This window comes from Coffea eugenioides, chromosome 7, assembly GCF_003713205.1.
Source record: "Coffea eugenioides isolate CCC68of chromosome 7, Ceug_1.0, whole genome shotgun sequence".
NCBI classification, from domain to species: Eukaryota; Viridiplantae; Streptophyta; class Magnoliopsida; order Gentianales; family Rubiaceae; genus Coffea; species Coffea eugenioides.
The window spans coordinates 22,669,926-22,684,576 of NC_040041.1; the positions used below are offsets into that span (position 1 = coordinate 22,669,926).

The 14,651-nt window shown below is 32.7% G+C and overlaps 1 protein-coding gene across 1 annotated transcript; it reads right to left on the bottom strand.

Annotated features, from left to right (window-relative positions):
• Positions 1-12,704: 12,704 nt before the first annotated feature.
• LOC113777150 (protein ALP1-like) lies at positions 12,705-14,118 on the bottom strand. Its single transcript, XM_027322191.1, has 4 exons — positions 14,042-14,118; positions 13,582-13,810; positions 13,290-13,494; positions 12,705-13,099 (listed from the first exon to the last, which is right to left on the bottom strand). The coding sequence occupies exons 1-4, from the start codon at positions 14,116-14,118 to the stop codon at positions 12,705-12,707; spliced, it is 906 nt and encodes a 301-aa protein (XP_027177992.1).
• Positions 14,119-14,651: the final 533 nt, after the last annotated feature.

Genomic DNA, 14,651 nt, shown 5'->3' on the forward strand with positions numbered 1-14,651 from the left:
GCAGATCTACTCAGAGGATTCCCAAAAAGAATTAAGAAATCCTTACATGTTTTGCCTCCAAAGTCAAAACTGTCCTCTCCTTATTTTACCAATTTTGACTATCCAAGTAATTTATGAGTTCTCTTTGTTTTTTTCATTTTTACAATAACAAATATCAAAGTATAGATTGAAATCCTACATTTTTCCCTTTGTGAGGGGTTACAATTGGATATTTGGCGTACCTAAGTCTACTTCTATTAATTATTTTCAAAAGTATTTTTCTTATTTGTTCGGAAAGCGTGCTATCTTAAAAACAAACTTTGAACTTTTTTCCCAATTAAATATTTGTTTAGTCTAACTAACAAGTGTAACTAAAAACCACATATTTGTAATCAATGAGATGTTCTATTTTTTTTATTATTAAACACATTTGAACATGTTAAAATCTAAATCCATTGAATTTAAATGTTGAATTGGGTTATCAAATAAGAAGTTTCAAAATATAGTCTTTAGTTTGGAGGAAGGGATGGGTTGGGTGGTTCAGAGGGTGGAAATATGAGTGAGAGATTTTGGGTTCCAACCCTTCTACTTACACTAAAAAAAAGAAAAAAAGATGCCACCCAAGTTTTCCTTGAATTGGTATTTACAATGTCTACCTAATGTTATTTCTTACTAAAAGAATTCTTGTGGATCATCATTGGAAGTTAGATGTACGGATAATTCAAGTGGACTACAAGAACTTCCAACATCTAACCTCATGGACAGATCAAGTGGACAACAAGAACTTCTCACATCCTCTGTTGCAAGTTAAGAATATCTATTTCAAGTTTGAAAGTAATCTTCTTAACTAATTTCTAATCGCATGAAATCTAATTAAGCCGATCTACTTAGAGGAACTCCAAAAAGAATTTAAAAAAAGTCCTTACATGTTTTGCCTCCAAACTCTCTTCTCCTTGTCTTACCAAATTTAATTAACCAAGTAATTTATGAGTTCTCTTTTTTTTTTTTTTTAATTTTTGCAATAGCAAATATCAAAGTATAGATTCAAATCCCACATTTTCCTCTTTGTGAGTAGTTACAGTTAGACATTTAGTGCAATTGAGTCTACTTTTATTAATTACTTTCAAAAGTATTTCTCTTAATTGTTTGGAAAATGTACTATCTTATAAAAACACTTTGAACTTTTTTTCCCAATTAAATATTTGTTTAGTCTAACTAACAAGTGTAATTGAAGGCCACATGTTTGTCATTAATTAAAATGTTCTAATTTTATTATCAAATATGTTTGAATATGTTAAGATCTAAATTTATTAAGTTTACGTGCTGAATTGGATTATCAAATAGGAAGTTTCAGAATGTAGTCTTTAGTTTTAACAAGTGCCATCCAAGTTCTCCCTGAGTTGGTATTACAATTGTCAACTAGTTGGTGATAAAGTTGGTTGTTCGTTAGAGACACTCATTGAAGGTGCAAATGATTGTAAGAGCCTGTATGTTTAATGCAAAAATATGAAATAAAAGAAATGAATTTTATATTATTCACCAAGATGCAATTTTCTAAATTTATTAGTATGTGAGCACACCAGAATAAATAGAGTTTTCCGAAAAAACCTGCTAGTGGAGGCAGGCCTCCTAGGGATAAGAGACATAGGGCTAAAGAGAGAGCCAAAAAAGGATCTTTCGTGTATAATCCTGCATAATTTCGAATGTTATCTGTTCCGGTACGTAGACCAAATAATACAATGCAAGCAAAAGTTCCTAGATTCATGGAGGTATAGAAGAGCATATAAGTTATCATGCTTGCATATCCATCATTTGAGTCTCCAACAATTATTCCAATAATTACATATCCGATTTGACCTATGGACGAATATGCAAGCATACGTTTCGTGCTTGTTTGAGTAATAGCAATGAGATTTCCCAATATCATGCTAAGAATAGCTAGGATTTCCAGAAGAAGATGCCATCCGTTTTAAGTTGGATTCTAAATTTGACAATATACCCAATGACAAAAGCGATGATCAAGTGGAAATAGATTTTTTTTTTTGTATGTACACTATCCAAATATCACATTATAATTTATATCAAACAAATCTAGCTTAGGCCCCAAAAAAAAAAATCCAAGCCAAGGCTGCCAATTGGCAACAAAAAGGAGAGTTTAGAATAGCTTCTCTTTTCTTATTATGCATGTATGTTTGCGTAATTAACTAACAAGTTGTCAAACTAATATTTAAGTATAAGATTGTAAAATTCGAGAGATTTATGTTTCAGGTGTTTCTTAATATTAAACATAAGTACAAACTTCAGATTAAAGTTTCATTCATGGACTATACGATTTTTGAAGGAGAAAATAATGATATAACCGACAAATGATCACTTGTGTTATAATTCTTTTTGGCTAAGTAAATTTTTTCTATTTATTCTTCTGCAATTTCAATAAAAGCTTTTAAGAAATGTGCGTAAAAGGTTACTAAATTTTTCTAAAGTTTTACTTAGGCCTCTATAGTCTATACTATTATTTTTGTCTACCAAGTGACAAAAATGCCCCCATAGATGTGATGTACAGCTTATGTATCTAAACTCCATCACCTCTGACGAAAAAAAAAAGGCAATGGAAGAAGCCAAAATGTTTGGATGACTTTTAGTGCCCTTGAATGGAAATGTTTTTCAATCCAGAATACATTTCCACCCAAAATCGTAGGGAAAAAATTTATTGTTCTAAAGTTTTGGTAGAAAAGTTAAAATAAAATGTTCATTCAATTTTCAACATTTGGCATAATCAATATTTAGATGTCAGAATATAATATACTAAATATAGATTTGACTTAATTGCCCAAAATTAGTTTATAGGGCATAATATATCTTACTACTTTTTGTTTTATTTATTTTATAGTAGCACTTGTCTATTTATGTGAAATTTTAATTTCTTTAACTTAAAACATAGATGAGAATTGATATCAGAATTCTTCAATTATAATACTGGATTCATTCTATAACATAGATTTTTAAGTTAAAATTTTGCATTTACTAGCAATATAATTGGCAACATAAGATATAAATTACATGAAATCAAACAATTATAATTTGTTTTTAATCTATTTCAATTATTATATGAAATTCAAAAGAAAATTCTTGCACTTTTTTCAAATGTCAAAACATAAAGTGTCTTCAAACATTTGTTTCCTAGTATAACAAAAAAACAAAAGAAAAATTAATTATTACAAAAAATTACATTCAAATATTAAATAAGCTTAAAAATAGTCTAAGATATTGTGATGCAGGATAAATATTTATAAGGATAAATTTGACATTCTACTATTTAGACATTATAGGATGAATGTGGGAAGAGATTTTCCTAAATTTTTGTGAGAAATGGAATTCGAGGAAATAATTAGAATGAGCATTTTAGGGGAAAAGAGTTTTCCCACTTATATGAATCATACCAAACACTAAAATAGAATGGGACAAATTGAAAAAGTCTTTCCTTTTCAAATCATTCCCACGTACCAAACGTGGGGTTAAAAGAATTTTGGTGGCACCAACATCCGACTTGTAGGCTTCCATTCATCCCCGTACAAGTTGGACATGATATTTATCCTTTTTAATAAAATATCATAATTTCATCAAAATTTGCACTAATGGCAGAAGTTAGTTCCACATATAACAGATCTAAAGAATGGATACTAAGGGTCTGTTTGATAACATAAAAAAGTGCTGAATCTGAATTTTTTCAGACATTCAGATGTTTTGAGTGTTTGATAAATGAAAATCTATTTGCTGAACTTGTTAAGCAGTGCTGAACCTCTGTGTATTTTTTTTCAGCACAAGAATCCTAAGTGAATGCTTAATTCTGATAAGAATCAATAGAATTACTTCTGCTATCTTATCTTTTCTACCAAATCTACCATTGTCTGTTAATTATATTCAAAATTCTTATCTAATTAAACAACATAATATTCTCTATCTAACGATTTTTAGTTTTTCTTTTCTTCCTTTTTAATGACTTTTACATATTCTCCATACTTCTCATATAATATATTTCATTCTGCTATCTTATCTTTTCTACCAAATCTACCATTGTTTGTTAATTATATTCAAAATTCTTATCTAATTAAACAACATAATATTCTCTATCTAACGATTTTTAGTTTTTCTTTTCTTCCTTTTTAATGACTTTTACATATTCTCCATACTTCTCATATAATATATTTCATATTTTATATTAATTTGATTTAAAAATAAATATTGTCATTTTCATACCTAACAATTTTAAACTAATTAAATCATAGATTCTATTTCTTTTTTGAATGAAATGATATAAGGGCAAAATTGTCAAATTAAACTTATTAAACATTCAGCTATAAATATTTATCAAATAATATAAATAGGTTTAGCATTAAAATTCAGACATTCATATATTTTTTTCAGTGCTTAAAATTCAGCAAATTAATTGTTTCAGTATTCAGATTTCAGAATTCAGACTTTAGAATTCAGATTCAGTTTTATCAAATGGAACCTAACTTTTACAAATAACATATATAAAGAATGAAGAATAGATACTATAGATCCAATGAACAGATAAAAAATTACACTGTAAAGCTCCAAAAAATAAGATAAAATAATTGTAACTCAAAGAGTATCTGTGCATGCGTCCAATTCCCAAATCTACTAATTAACTATTCCAACTCCAGATATTATGAAGAGATTTGCCACATAGATTCAAAAAATTCTAGATCTGATACTTAAAATCTGGAAAAACTCAAATCTAACAAAAGAAAAATGAAAAATATATTAAAAACTCTCAATCCCTAAGAGAGAAGAAAACCCTCATTAGAAAAGTTTAAGACGAAAAATAACTCTCACTAGACATCCTAGTCTCACAACTCTCACTAGAAAAGCCTTAAAATAGAATTTATTCACATAAAAAAAAAAAACGGGAGGATACTCCTCTCATAGGAAAAATTAGAAAAAATCCAATCTCTCTCCCATAGGAGAGTTGGAGAAAGTTTTCGATAGAGAGTTTTTTTTTTTTAGTGAAGAAAACAAAAAAACTTGAACATGACGTGCACATATTATAAAAAGTTCTGAAATTTCGGTTTCTTTTAAAGAGAATCAATTTCTCCCCAAATACACGAAAAGACAAACCTGATGGGTAAGAAAAACCAAGCAAATATTCCTTTCATCTGAATCTAATCTTTACAATCCACGAGGAATGTTGTTAAGACACTTTCCTTTCATGACTTGAAAAGAGGGTAATTTTGAAAAATCAAGATCCACAGCGTTGCTCTGCTAGAAAAAAATACAAATGTCAAAGAGAAAAATTAATAGTAGTTATAACAATTATAAAATCAAATATAATAAAATTGTAAATGATAATAATACAATAATAAACAAATGCAGTGGTTTGAGGCATGAATATCTTGTTTTTTTAAGGTAATTCAAGTCTCTGCAGAAGAATCAACTTTAGTGCAGCATGATCTCCAACTTGTCACTCTTAGAATACAATAGACTAATCATACTTGCTGTCACTCTCATTAGTGACTGTCACTCTCATTAGTCTACACCTAAGAAAGTATAGCTCTAATAACATCATTTTCACTTGCCAAATATGAGATATAGTAATATAAAGAAGAACATGTAATTTCTTTCTTCTAACTATCAAAATATTATTAGTAGTTGCTGCACTACTATTAGTGGTGCTTTCGATCTCAAGGTGCACACATAGACATATAGGTGGTGAAAGTTAATCAAAAGCCATAAGTTACATGACATGCTAGATATATGTAGCAGTTATTGACTATTCAAATTATATTTAAATTAGACTTGTAGGTTACAAAATTTATTGCAATTGAAAACCTTTAAGTTCTAGCAATAAAGGTGAATTCATGAGCATTAATCAAATGCTAATAATTCTAAAAAAAACCGCTACCATATTCTTTTCTTGTAACTTGTGCAGTTAATATAAAAATTGAATATTTCATTAAATTACTACAACAATCCCCACTTATTTTAATAAAATAACATAGTATAATATAATATTGATAGGTATCGAGTTTACACAATAATAAATACCTGCTCAAATAAAGTATAAATTTTGTATATAGTGGTAAGCAGGATTGAATCCACAGGAATTGGAGAAATTCGTTTCTTCTCAAGTTCAAAGTACGGGGGGATCTTTATAAAAATATGAATGACTAAACAAATCAAATAAAAAGGCCTAACTAACAATTTACTAAAAATTAACCAATAATAAATAAACTCTAACCAAGAAATAATTTCGAAGATGGTTCACTCAATTGATCATGGATGAAATAATAAATTCATTGACTCACTGATAAACAAGTTATAGCTGCCAAACAAGTGATGATAATCAATTTCTCCTTACCATATCGATGATCAAGATACGATCGTTAATCACTTCCCTAAGCAAGAAATAATCTTAGGTATGACCGGAGAGTCCAATTTTCCAATTGCCTTAAGAATTAGATAAGTCCTGTTCTAATCAAATAACACGCTACGAGGGTTATTTGAAGTTAGCTCATACGTTCTCCTGACACAAATCCAATCATACCAGTCACCACTAATTTAAAGCAATTCAATAATTATAGATTTAACTGCCCTAACTGATTTTAGGTTATTAGGTTAATTAAATATCGGGCGCCCTTGATATTCAAATAAAATAATAACATAAGAAATTAAATCAGAGAACATACGAATACCAATAAATAAAAGAAATAAACATAATCAATTCGATCTCACAATTTTAGATGAATCATGTTCTCCGTTGTTCCTTGACTAGAAATAGAAATTCAGTTCATCACCATGGGGAGAGCCACACACAAAATATTTGGATTAATTCCTACGGTCGTTCTCCCAAATTGCGATGAAGAAAAAAAAGAGAAAAAGATTCCCTCTTGTGCCTCGCGGCTCTCCCCCCAAAGGAAAGGAAAACCTAAGTGACTCCTTAACTACTAATCTGCCGCTACTAATCTCCAAAAATAAGGAATTGTTTAAGGAAACTACTACTATTCAAACGAAACCAAGTTGCAATTGGCCCCAGAATAGTCATGGCAATTGTTGGCTCCTTTGAGTATTAATCACATGGGCCTGGCCGTCCTATCATTTTCCTAATTTTTAGCTTTTTGAAACCAAATAAACTTCTTTCTTGAAGAAGGGAACCCTTCAGAGATAATACCAACCATTTCCTAAATAAATAAGAATCTAATTGTCAAAGAAAGAAATTCTCTTAATCTTCAGTCAGCTGTCTTGCTCAAAATCCAATTTGAATTAGGAAACTCTTATGCGCAAATTCCGTGCCTTCGATCTTGACAGCAATTCTAAAAAAATACCTCTTTTATCACTTTTTTTGCTCACCTCCCTACAATTAGCATAATTAACCAAATATAAGTAGAATCCATCAATTAATGCAATATTTGGTAAAATAAAAGAGGAAAATAATTATGAATTTTATGACAAAAATACAGCTTATCAATTTCTCCCACACCTAAATCATGCTTGTCCTCAAGCATGAGAACAACAAATCAAGCAATCAAATTCAAACAATGGCTATTGCTCAAATCGTCTATTACCAAGATACAATTAAAATACATGTCATGCATTAGTGGCTAATTTCTAAGAAATATCTCTCCAGTTAGCTTTTAAAATCAAAGACTTTTTCAATTCCTAATTAACTAATCTAAAAATATAAAATATTCAATTAGAATCCATCAGCAAACAGTTCAACTATTAAGCAAAATCTCAATATTAAAACTCATAGATCAGCATGCTAATGTAACCATCCACAATCTCATACATTTTTTATTTTTTTCACTCTTAGCACAACTCTTCTTCTTTTTTTTTTTCAAGAAAAATGCTTAGTTTTTAGCCATTTAAACCTTTTGCTGCGAACTCCGACATCTACTGTGAGGACTTGGAAATTCACCTATATTTTTCTTATAATTCTCTTATTTTGAATAAGTTAATTTATAAATTTCTTTTACTACCGATTTACTCTCTTAATAGGTGTAATATATACTAGAATCGAGAGTTTACCTTTACGTTTATAGTTAGCGTAAATTAGGGTTTTTGTGCACATTGGCCGTGTGATCACTTGGTGAGGTGTGTACTAAATTTGGTGGTTAAGAGTGTTTTTTAGATAAGAGGAAATGGGTGATTAGAAGTGCTATTAATAAGTTAGTGAATCATAAGTTAAAACACAAGTAGTTTTAGGGTTGATATGCATTTCCAGCATTTGGTGGTGAATTTCAGTTCTGCCCTGTTTTTGGACTTAACTTGGACTGCAAATTTCTCCATTTTTTAGACTGAATCAACTTTTGGACAAAACACAAAAGCTATAGGGATTTGAGTTAGCTTTCTACCTGCAAAATTTTGGATTAATTGGATCATCTTAGCTTATGATTTGGCCAGAAAACTCCTGACTGTACAAAAACTCTAATTTTCCTAACCTGTTTTTCATGTGCTTTTGACCGTCCATTTTTGACCCTGAAAATGCAAGAACTGGGTGTCAATGTCTTCATAGGAAATGTAGGTCTATGTTTTAGGTTCGAAACACCATAAAATTTACCTCGATCCGATATACCTATCTATAGTTATGACCAAAATACCGAAGGATTACAAATCTGCCGCTTATAATTTCTTCTTTAAACTGGTTTTTAGCTTTGATATCCATGGTGATAAGTTTATCATTTGGTTTGTTTGATTGGTTTTGAGGTCTGAATAGATGTATGTTGTTGGTTATCACTTGTGGTTGGATTGGAGGTTTGTTGGCTTGTGAATCCAAGTTGTACTTGGATGGAAAAAGTAAGAAAATAGGGGAAATGCTGCCCAAATTTCTATTACTTGCTCTTATGAATATTAGTGAGATGTAAGGTTTGATTTTGGGTTAGTTGGATCTTAAGTTACATATGTATCCTTGAATGCACTTCAATAGTAGTATATGAGTTGTTTTTGACCAAGATTTGGTATCAACTAAGATGAAAAGTGTTAATTTTATCTCGAAAACTTTGAATTATATTTGCTCACTTCAATTTGGGATTGGTTGTTCTTTCAACTACTGATTCTTGGAATTTTCTTTCGTTATGTTTGAATTTGAGAAATAACTCAAGATCTTTCATGACTTGAAAGTTCAAATGTTATTATTCACTCTAAAACTGTATTTTCATATTTGCACTAGTAATTTCTGGATTTTTGATGGTTCATCTAGATTTTGATTAGTTGAAAAATAATACCTTATTTTGACTGATCTAGGTTTCTTTGGTGATCCGGAGTATAATTCGGAAGGAAACTTTTGACATACCTCTTGCTCATATTGGTGAGTGTTCCAACTGCATTACCTACTCATTGTTGCTAGAAATTTACTAAACACCTGATTTGATATTTCATAGGTGAGTGTGTACTTTATCACACTTGATCTAACTCAACTAAACACTTGATATCTCATTCATGCTTGTACAAGTAACTTGATTTGCATTGACCTGTACTTGTATTTGTACTTGTGCTTGACTTGTAAGTGCTGAGCGCCAGCATGTACCAAACTCAATCCGAGTGGGAGGTGCCACTCATTCTCGTCTCCGTACTTTTCCTTGATTAAGTCGATTGGTCATCGACTATGCTGACTACTTGGGAACCCAAACCGCACTGGCTAGTTAATCGAGTCGAGCCGGCAAGGGTATGGTCAATTAGATAACGAACCATGGATCTCTTGTTTTGTCGAGTGGAGTATTATCTCCTTGATTTATCGGTATGCTCGAATATTACCACATGTGTTTATTTTGATGTATGGGCCCGGTAAGGGGGTTGATAGGTGGATGGAAATTGGTGTAAAGTGGAGATCTACGGTTATGGTTTGCTTCTTCAAACGTTGACGGAGTGTCAACGGGTTCAGATCAAGTAATGCAGCGAAAATTTGGCTCTTGAGAGTCATTTGTATCCTTATACTTTGAAATGATTGTTACTTGTAGTGTTATTGTTTCTTTTTAAAAACTTTACACTCGCTCATTTTGAGATTTGCTACTTGAAATGTTATTGCTCATTTTTATGAACTTTTATACTCGCTACTTTGATATTTCAAGTTTTACATATGACCAACTTGCTACTTGGGTCTGCATGAAGTTTTGGAACCTCATTGAGATTTGGCTCACTCTATTCCGTTAAATTTGTTTTCCTTACAGGGGTTACGAACGAGGACGTGAGGCTGGTACAGGCTAGCATAGTCTAGTTTTTGAATTTTGCGACTGTACTCGCGCTAATGCTCGGTAAGGGTTGAATGTATCTGGAATTTATATCTTTTGTTATATTTGGGATTGTATGAATGTTTGGAATAGAAATGAATGTACATGTACGTTCCAAGTTTGGAAACTGTTATTTCATTTACTCTTGAGGTTGTGAACTATTTTATTTGAAATGAGTGAGTGAGTCCTGGCGAGAGTTGGGCAGACGGTCCACTAAATCCTGGGGTACGTCCTAAGGGAAGGTGGGGTCGTCACATCTACCGAATGAAGGAACCCGATTACTTAGCTTTCATCACTTAAAAATCACATACTCATAGTTATCTATCGCCATTTTTTGACGCGAAGATCGACACTTGTGATGAAAACCCCCGGTTATTAGGAAACAATACTAGTAGATTATAGCCAAATATTATTCATAAATAAGTACCAAATTAAAATTTAAAACCACAAAACCTGTTTTATTTTTCAAACATGGAGAACTAAGATTAATAGTTGAACCAATTTACATGAAAAATGCCAAAAAATATTTACAACACCTAGAAAAGTTAATCAAAGATTGTAAAAAATCATAAAACCTCAAATATTCACCAAAAATATATTCTTAGATTTAACCATATCATAGTTAACATTTTAGAGTATAAAACCTTAGTAATGGTAAAATTTGAGACATTTAGCCATTGTTAATCAGAAATAACTACAAAAATATGCAAGAAATGACAAAAATTTTATCAAAAATATGCAAGAAATGACAAAAATTGGATAAAATTCGACAAAGTCAAACAAAAAATTTCAACAAAAATGTCTACACTTGCACTTTTTCAATATACTACTCTCCCCTCCCCCAACAGCTAAACCTTACATTATTCCCAATATAAGAGGTAAAGAATAGAATACAAAACAAAAGGGACAATGAAACTTCCTTGATCATCAAGGGAGGCTGTGGCATAGCTATAAGTGAGAAGCAAAGGCAGTGTGGAACTCGATATTGGCCAACCAACCATCTATTTGATGGACTCGTCCATATAGGTGAGAAATCTCCTTTAGTGGTGCACCAATTCGACTAACAAATTTTTGGGGCAACGATTGCCGGCGGTGAAGTAAATTGGAGGAGGATGAAATTTGTCCAGTAGTAATGATGACCTTCCTTGGGGCGCAACAATCGATGGTGAAGAAAGGCGGATGGCTATGACAAAGAAAATGGAAAGGGAAGAGAGATAGAAAGAAAGAAGAAAGGAAAAAAAAAAAGAAGAGAGAAAGAAAGGAAATAGAAAAGGAAAAAGAAAAGGAAAGAAAGAAAGAAAAAAAAATCTTTTTGCCCTTTTTTTATTAACTTTCCCCTAAGACAAGTCCTGTTAGTAAAAACCCTTCTGACGATGAAATTGTTGAATTAAAAGTTACTACGTGCCCTCTTGATATGGGCACGTCATAATAGTTCAGACGCTCTTGACGATGAATTGAAAAATTAGTGTAAATGCTTCTGATGTAGAATGTATTTATGCATTACCACGTGCCTTCAAGACGCAGGCACACCTTGTCGAGAGAAAGTCTTCTAACAAAGAAAACATCAAAAACGAAAATTAAACACACCAAATTCGAAAATCTAAGATAAATAAGATAAAGCTAATAATAAAATGAACTAAAACTGAATTGGATTGCCTCCCAATAAGCGCTTTTCTTTAATGTTTTTGGCTAGACATTACTATGCTTGTTCACAGAGGATAAAATCTTGTAACTCGTTTCAATGCTTCATCCTCTATGTAATCTTGGTAACTCTCATAAATAGAGTAATTCTTGAGCACACGAGTTATGGTCTTCCATGGACTAGTAGATGGCGCTAAACAAGTCAAAAATAATCTTGGCTCCGTTTGGATTGCCTGTTTTTGGGGGTGTTTTTGAAAAATTTTATTGTAGCAATTTTTTAAAAATACTTATTGTCGTTTGGATTGTTGTTTTTGAAAAACTCCTATTTTTTAAAAAAACACATGCGTTTGGATTGAACTGTTTTTGAAAAACAGCTACACACAAATTATTTGAAGGGTCCAAATGTGCAATTGGCCAATACCTTCAAGTCATTGCAAATGTTGGACAACTCAAAAATGTCTCCTCCTGCAATTGGGAAAAATGCCAAAAGTTGACCGTAACCCCTGTCAAAAATGTGCCGAGAACTTAACTCGTTCGTGACTTATTCGTACGCATCCATTCAGAAACACATGAACTAAACTAGTCAATTGAATACTTACTGAAGTTGCAGAGCACAGTACTAGTCAGCAAATATAATACGGAATTGCAAATCCTGTTCAAGCAATAATACATTAACTGTAGCCAAATTAAAAGTAATCATTCATTCACAACGAACGTGAACCAAATAAAAAGTACAAACTGTTGCCAATTTAGACCTATCGATCCTAGGCCAAGCACTCGAGTCTAGTTATTAGGATTCCAATACATGTGCGCCGCCATTGCTCGTCGATCTTCATTCTAGTTATCTATGCCCTGCTGCGACATATCGATAGGTTGACCCATCTGCACTTGTTCTCCTGCTATGTGTGCATCTGGAAAGGCTCCATTTGCCGCTTCTTCATTGAAGTACTCGTCATTTGGCACATAATCGCGCATAAAATTGTGCAAAACACAACATGCAAGCACAATATTATTTTGCATTGCTATCAAGTAGTTTTGCATTGACCCTTTGAGTATTGGAAAATGCTTCTTAAGAACTCCAAATGTGAGCTCAATAATATTTCTAACCGATGCATGTCGCCTATTGAACAGAGCTTTAGCTGCTCGCTCATGATGCGTGCCCCATACAACCCTAAACGGTGCCATAAACCCTGGCATATTTCTGTAGGCAGCATCTACCGCATAATATTTCCCTGTTCATTTAACGACATAGAATTCATGTAAGACCCCTACTCATTTATATGGAAACAAATGCAAAAATCGGTCAAAGAAATTTGAGACTATTTCCTACTGCCTTATATTATAAAAGTATTTATTAACCGGGCATATTAAAAAATGTGGTGTCAATTAAAATATCTTGCGGTGGCATTGGAAATTCCGAACCCGGATCAAGCAAGGTTTCTTGGAGAATTCGGGCATCATGAGCACTACCCTCCCAACCGACCCGAACAAAGACAAACCGCATATCATGATCGCAGGCAGCAAGTACATTCTGGGATAAGTCGGCATACCAATTTCTGAACCTTTCTCTTACCTCTGCTCTGCACCAAGCAGATACGTGGGTCCCATCTAAGGCTCCTACACAATCCTATAGAAGTTCGATGGTTTTAAAAAAAATTTCAAAGCGCATAAGAAACCAATTTAAAGTGCATCTGAATAAAAATGACATACATACTTGGAACCACGGTATGAGCAAACCATTGTTCAAAATCCTTGGATGAGTGTCATCGACGTTTCTTGGCCTAACAAGATCACGACCTAGCCGAACCAAAACTCGTAAGACACGACGAACGTGTCGATCAATCGTCTCCATTGAATGTTGGAACCGCTCGGCTAGCACCCGGTGCCTCTCATCATGGCTCAGGCACATTAGGGTTAAAGCAGCGGATTCATGTACTCCCACTCTTTGAGAAGGATATGCATGTCAGTAACCCCGATCAACCAATAAATCGCATAGCAGAAGGAATTGAGGAACATCCAATCGCATATTCTCAATAATTCGGTCTTCATGTCCGTTTATCAGCTCAAGCACATAATCCCTCCCCGAGAGCGCACTATCTCATACTCTTCTTCTTCTGGGGACCTACTGATTTATATCCTGAAAAAAGAACATGAAACCTAATAATACAACGTACATAAGGACATTGTCGAGCTCCTCATCATCCAGCTCGTCATCCAGTAAAGCTCCTTGAATGTGCCACTGGTTGTCCATCCTCCTTGGTCAACAACTTTGAACTCTGCAACTGGCCAAGTGATTAAAGTACATTAAGTACCAAAATAGGTAAACAATAGCTTAAGAATATCAAAACGCATATTTAAAAAAATTAGCACAAAAAGTTAGCAACAGCGCCATACGTGAACAAGTAAGCAGTAGTGAAAAACATGACCTGTCTCATTTAGCTCAGCACAAGTTTAAACAGCTTATACAACTAAAATTGAACTTTTGTCTACAGTCAATACTGCTAATGATCGCCGAAATTACAGTAGACTGGTAGATTTAAAGGCACCTCCACGAAAAATATTAACTGGTTGGCACACATCCCAAGCAATTTGTATATAGAAAAAACGTCTAACCAATATTTATAAACACACACAAAGAAATTACTGAAATATCCTCTATATACCGGAAAAAAAGTCTATCCGGGGTACATAACCGGGAAATAAGCACATAATCCCGCGTATGTTAACTCACAACAACATGAGACAGGAAACCACCACGGAAACCAATATAACCATTGGTGAAAT

Coding starts and splice junctions, on each gene's coding strand:
- LOC113777150 (XM_027322191.1), bottom strand. CDS start 14,118: ATGGACAACCAGTGGCACATTCAAGGAGCTTTACTGGATGACGAGCTG. Junction 13,811..14,041: donor GAGCTCGACAATGTCCTTAT/GTACGTTGTATT, acceptor TCCTTCTCAAAG/AGTGGGAGTACATGAATCCG. Junction 13,495..13,581: donor TGCTCATACCGTGGTTCCAA/GTATGTATGTCA, acceptor GAACTTCTATAG/GATTGTGTAGGAGCCTTAGA.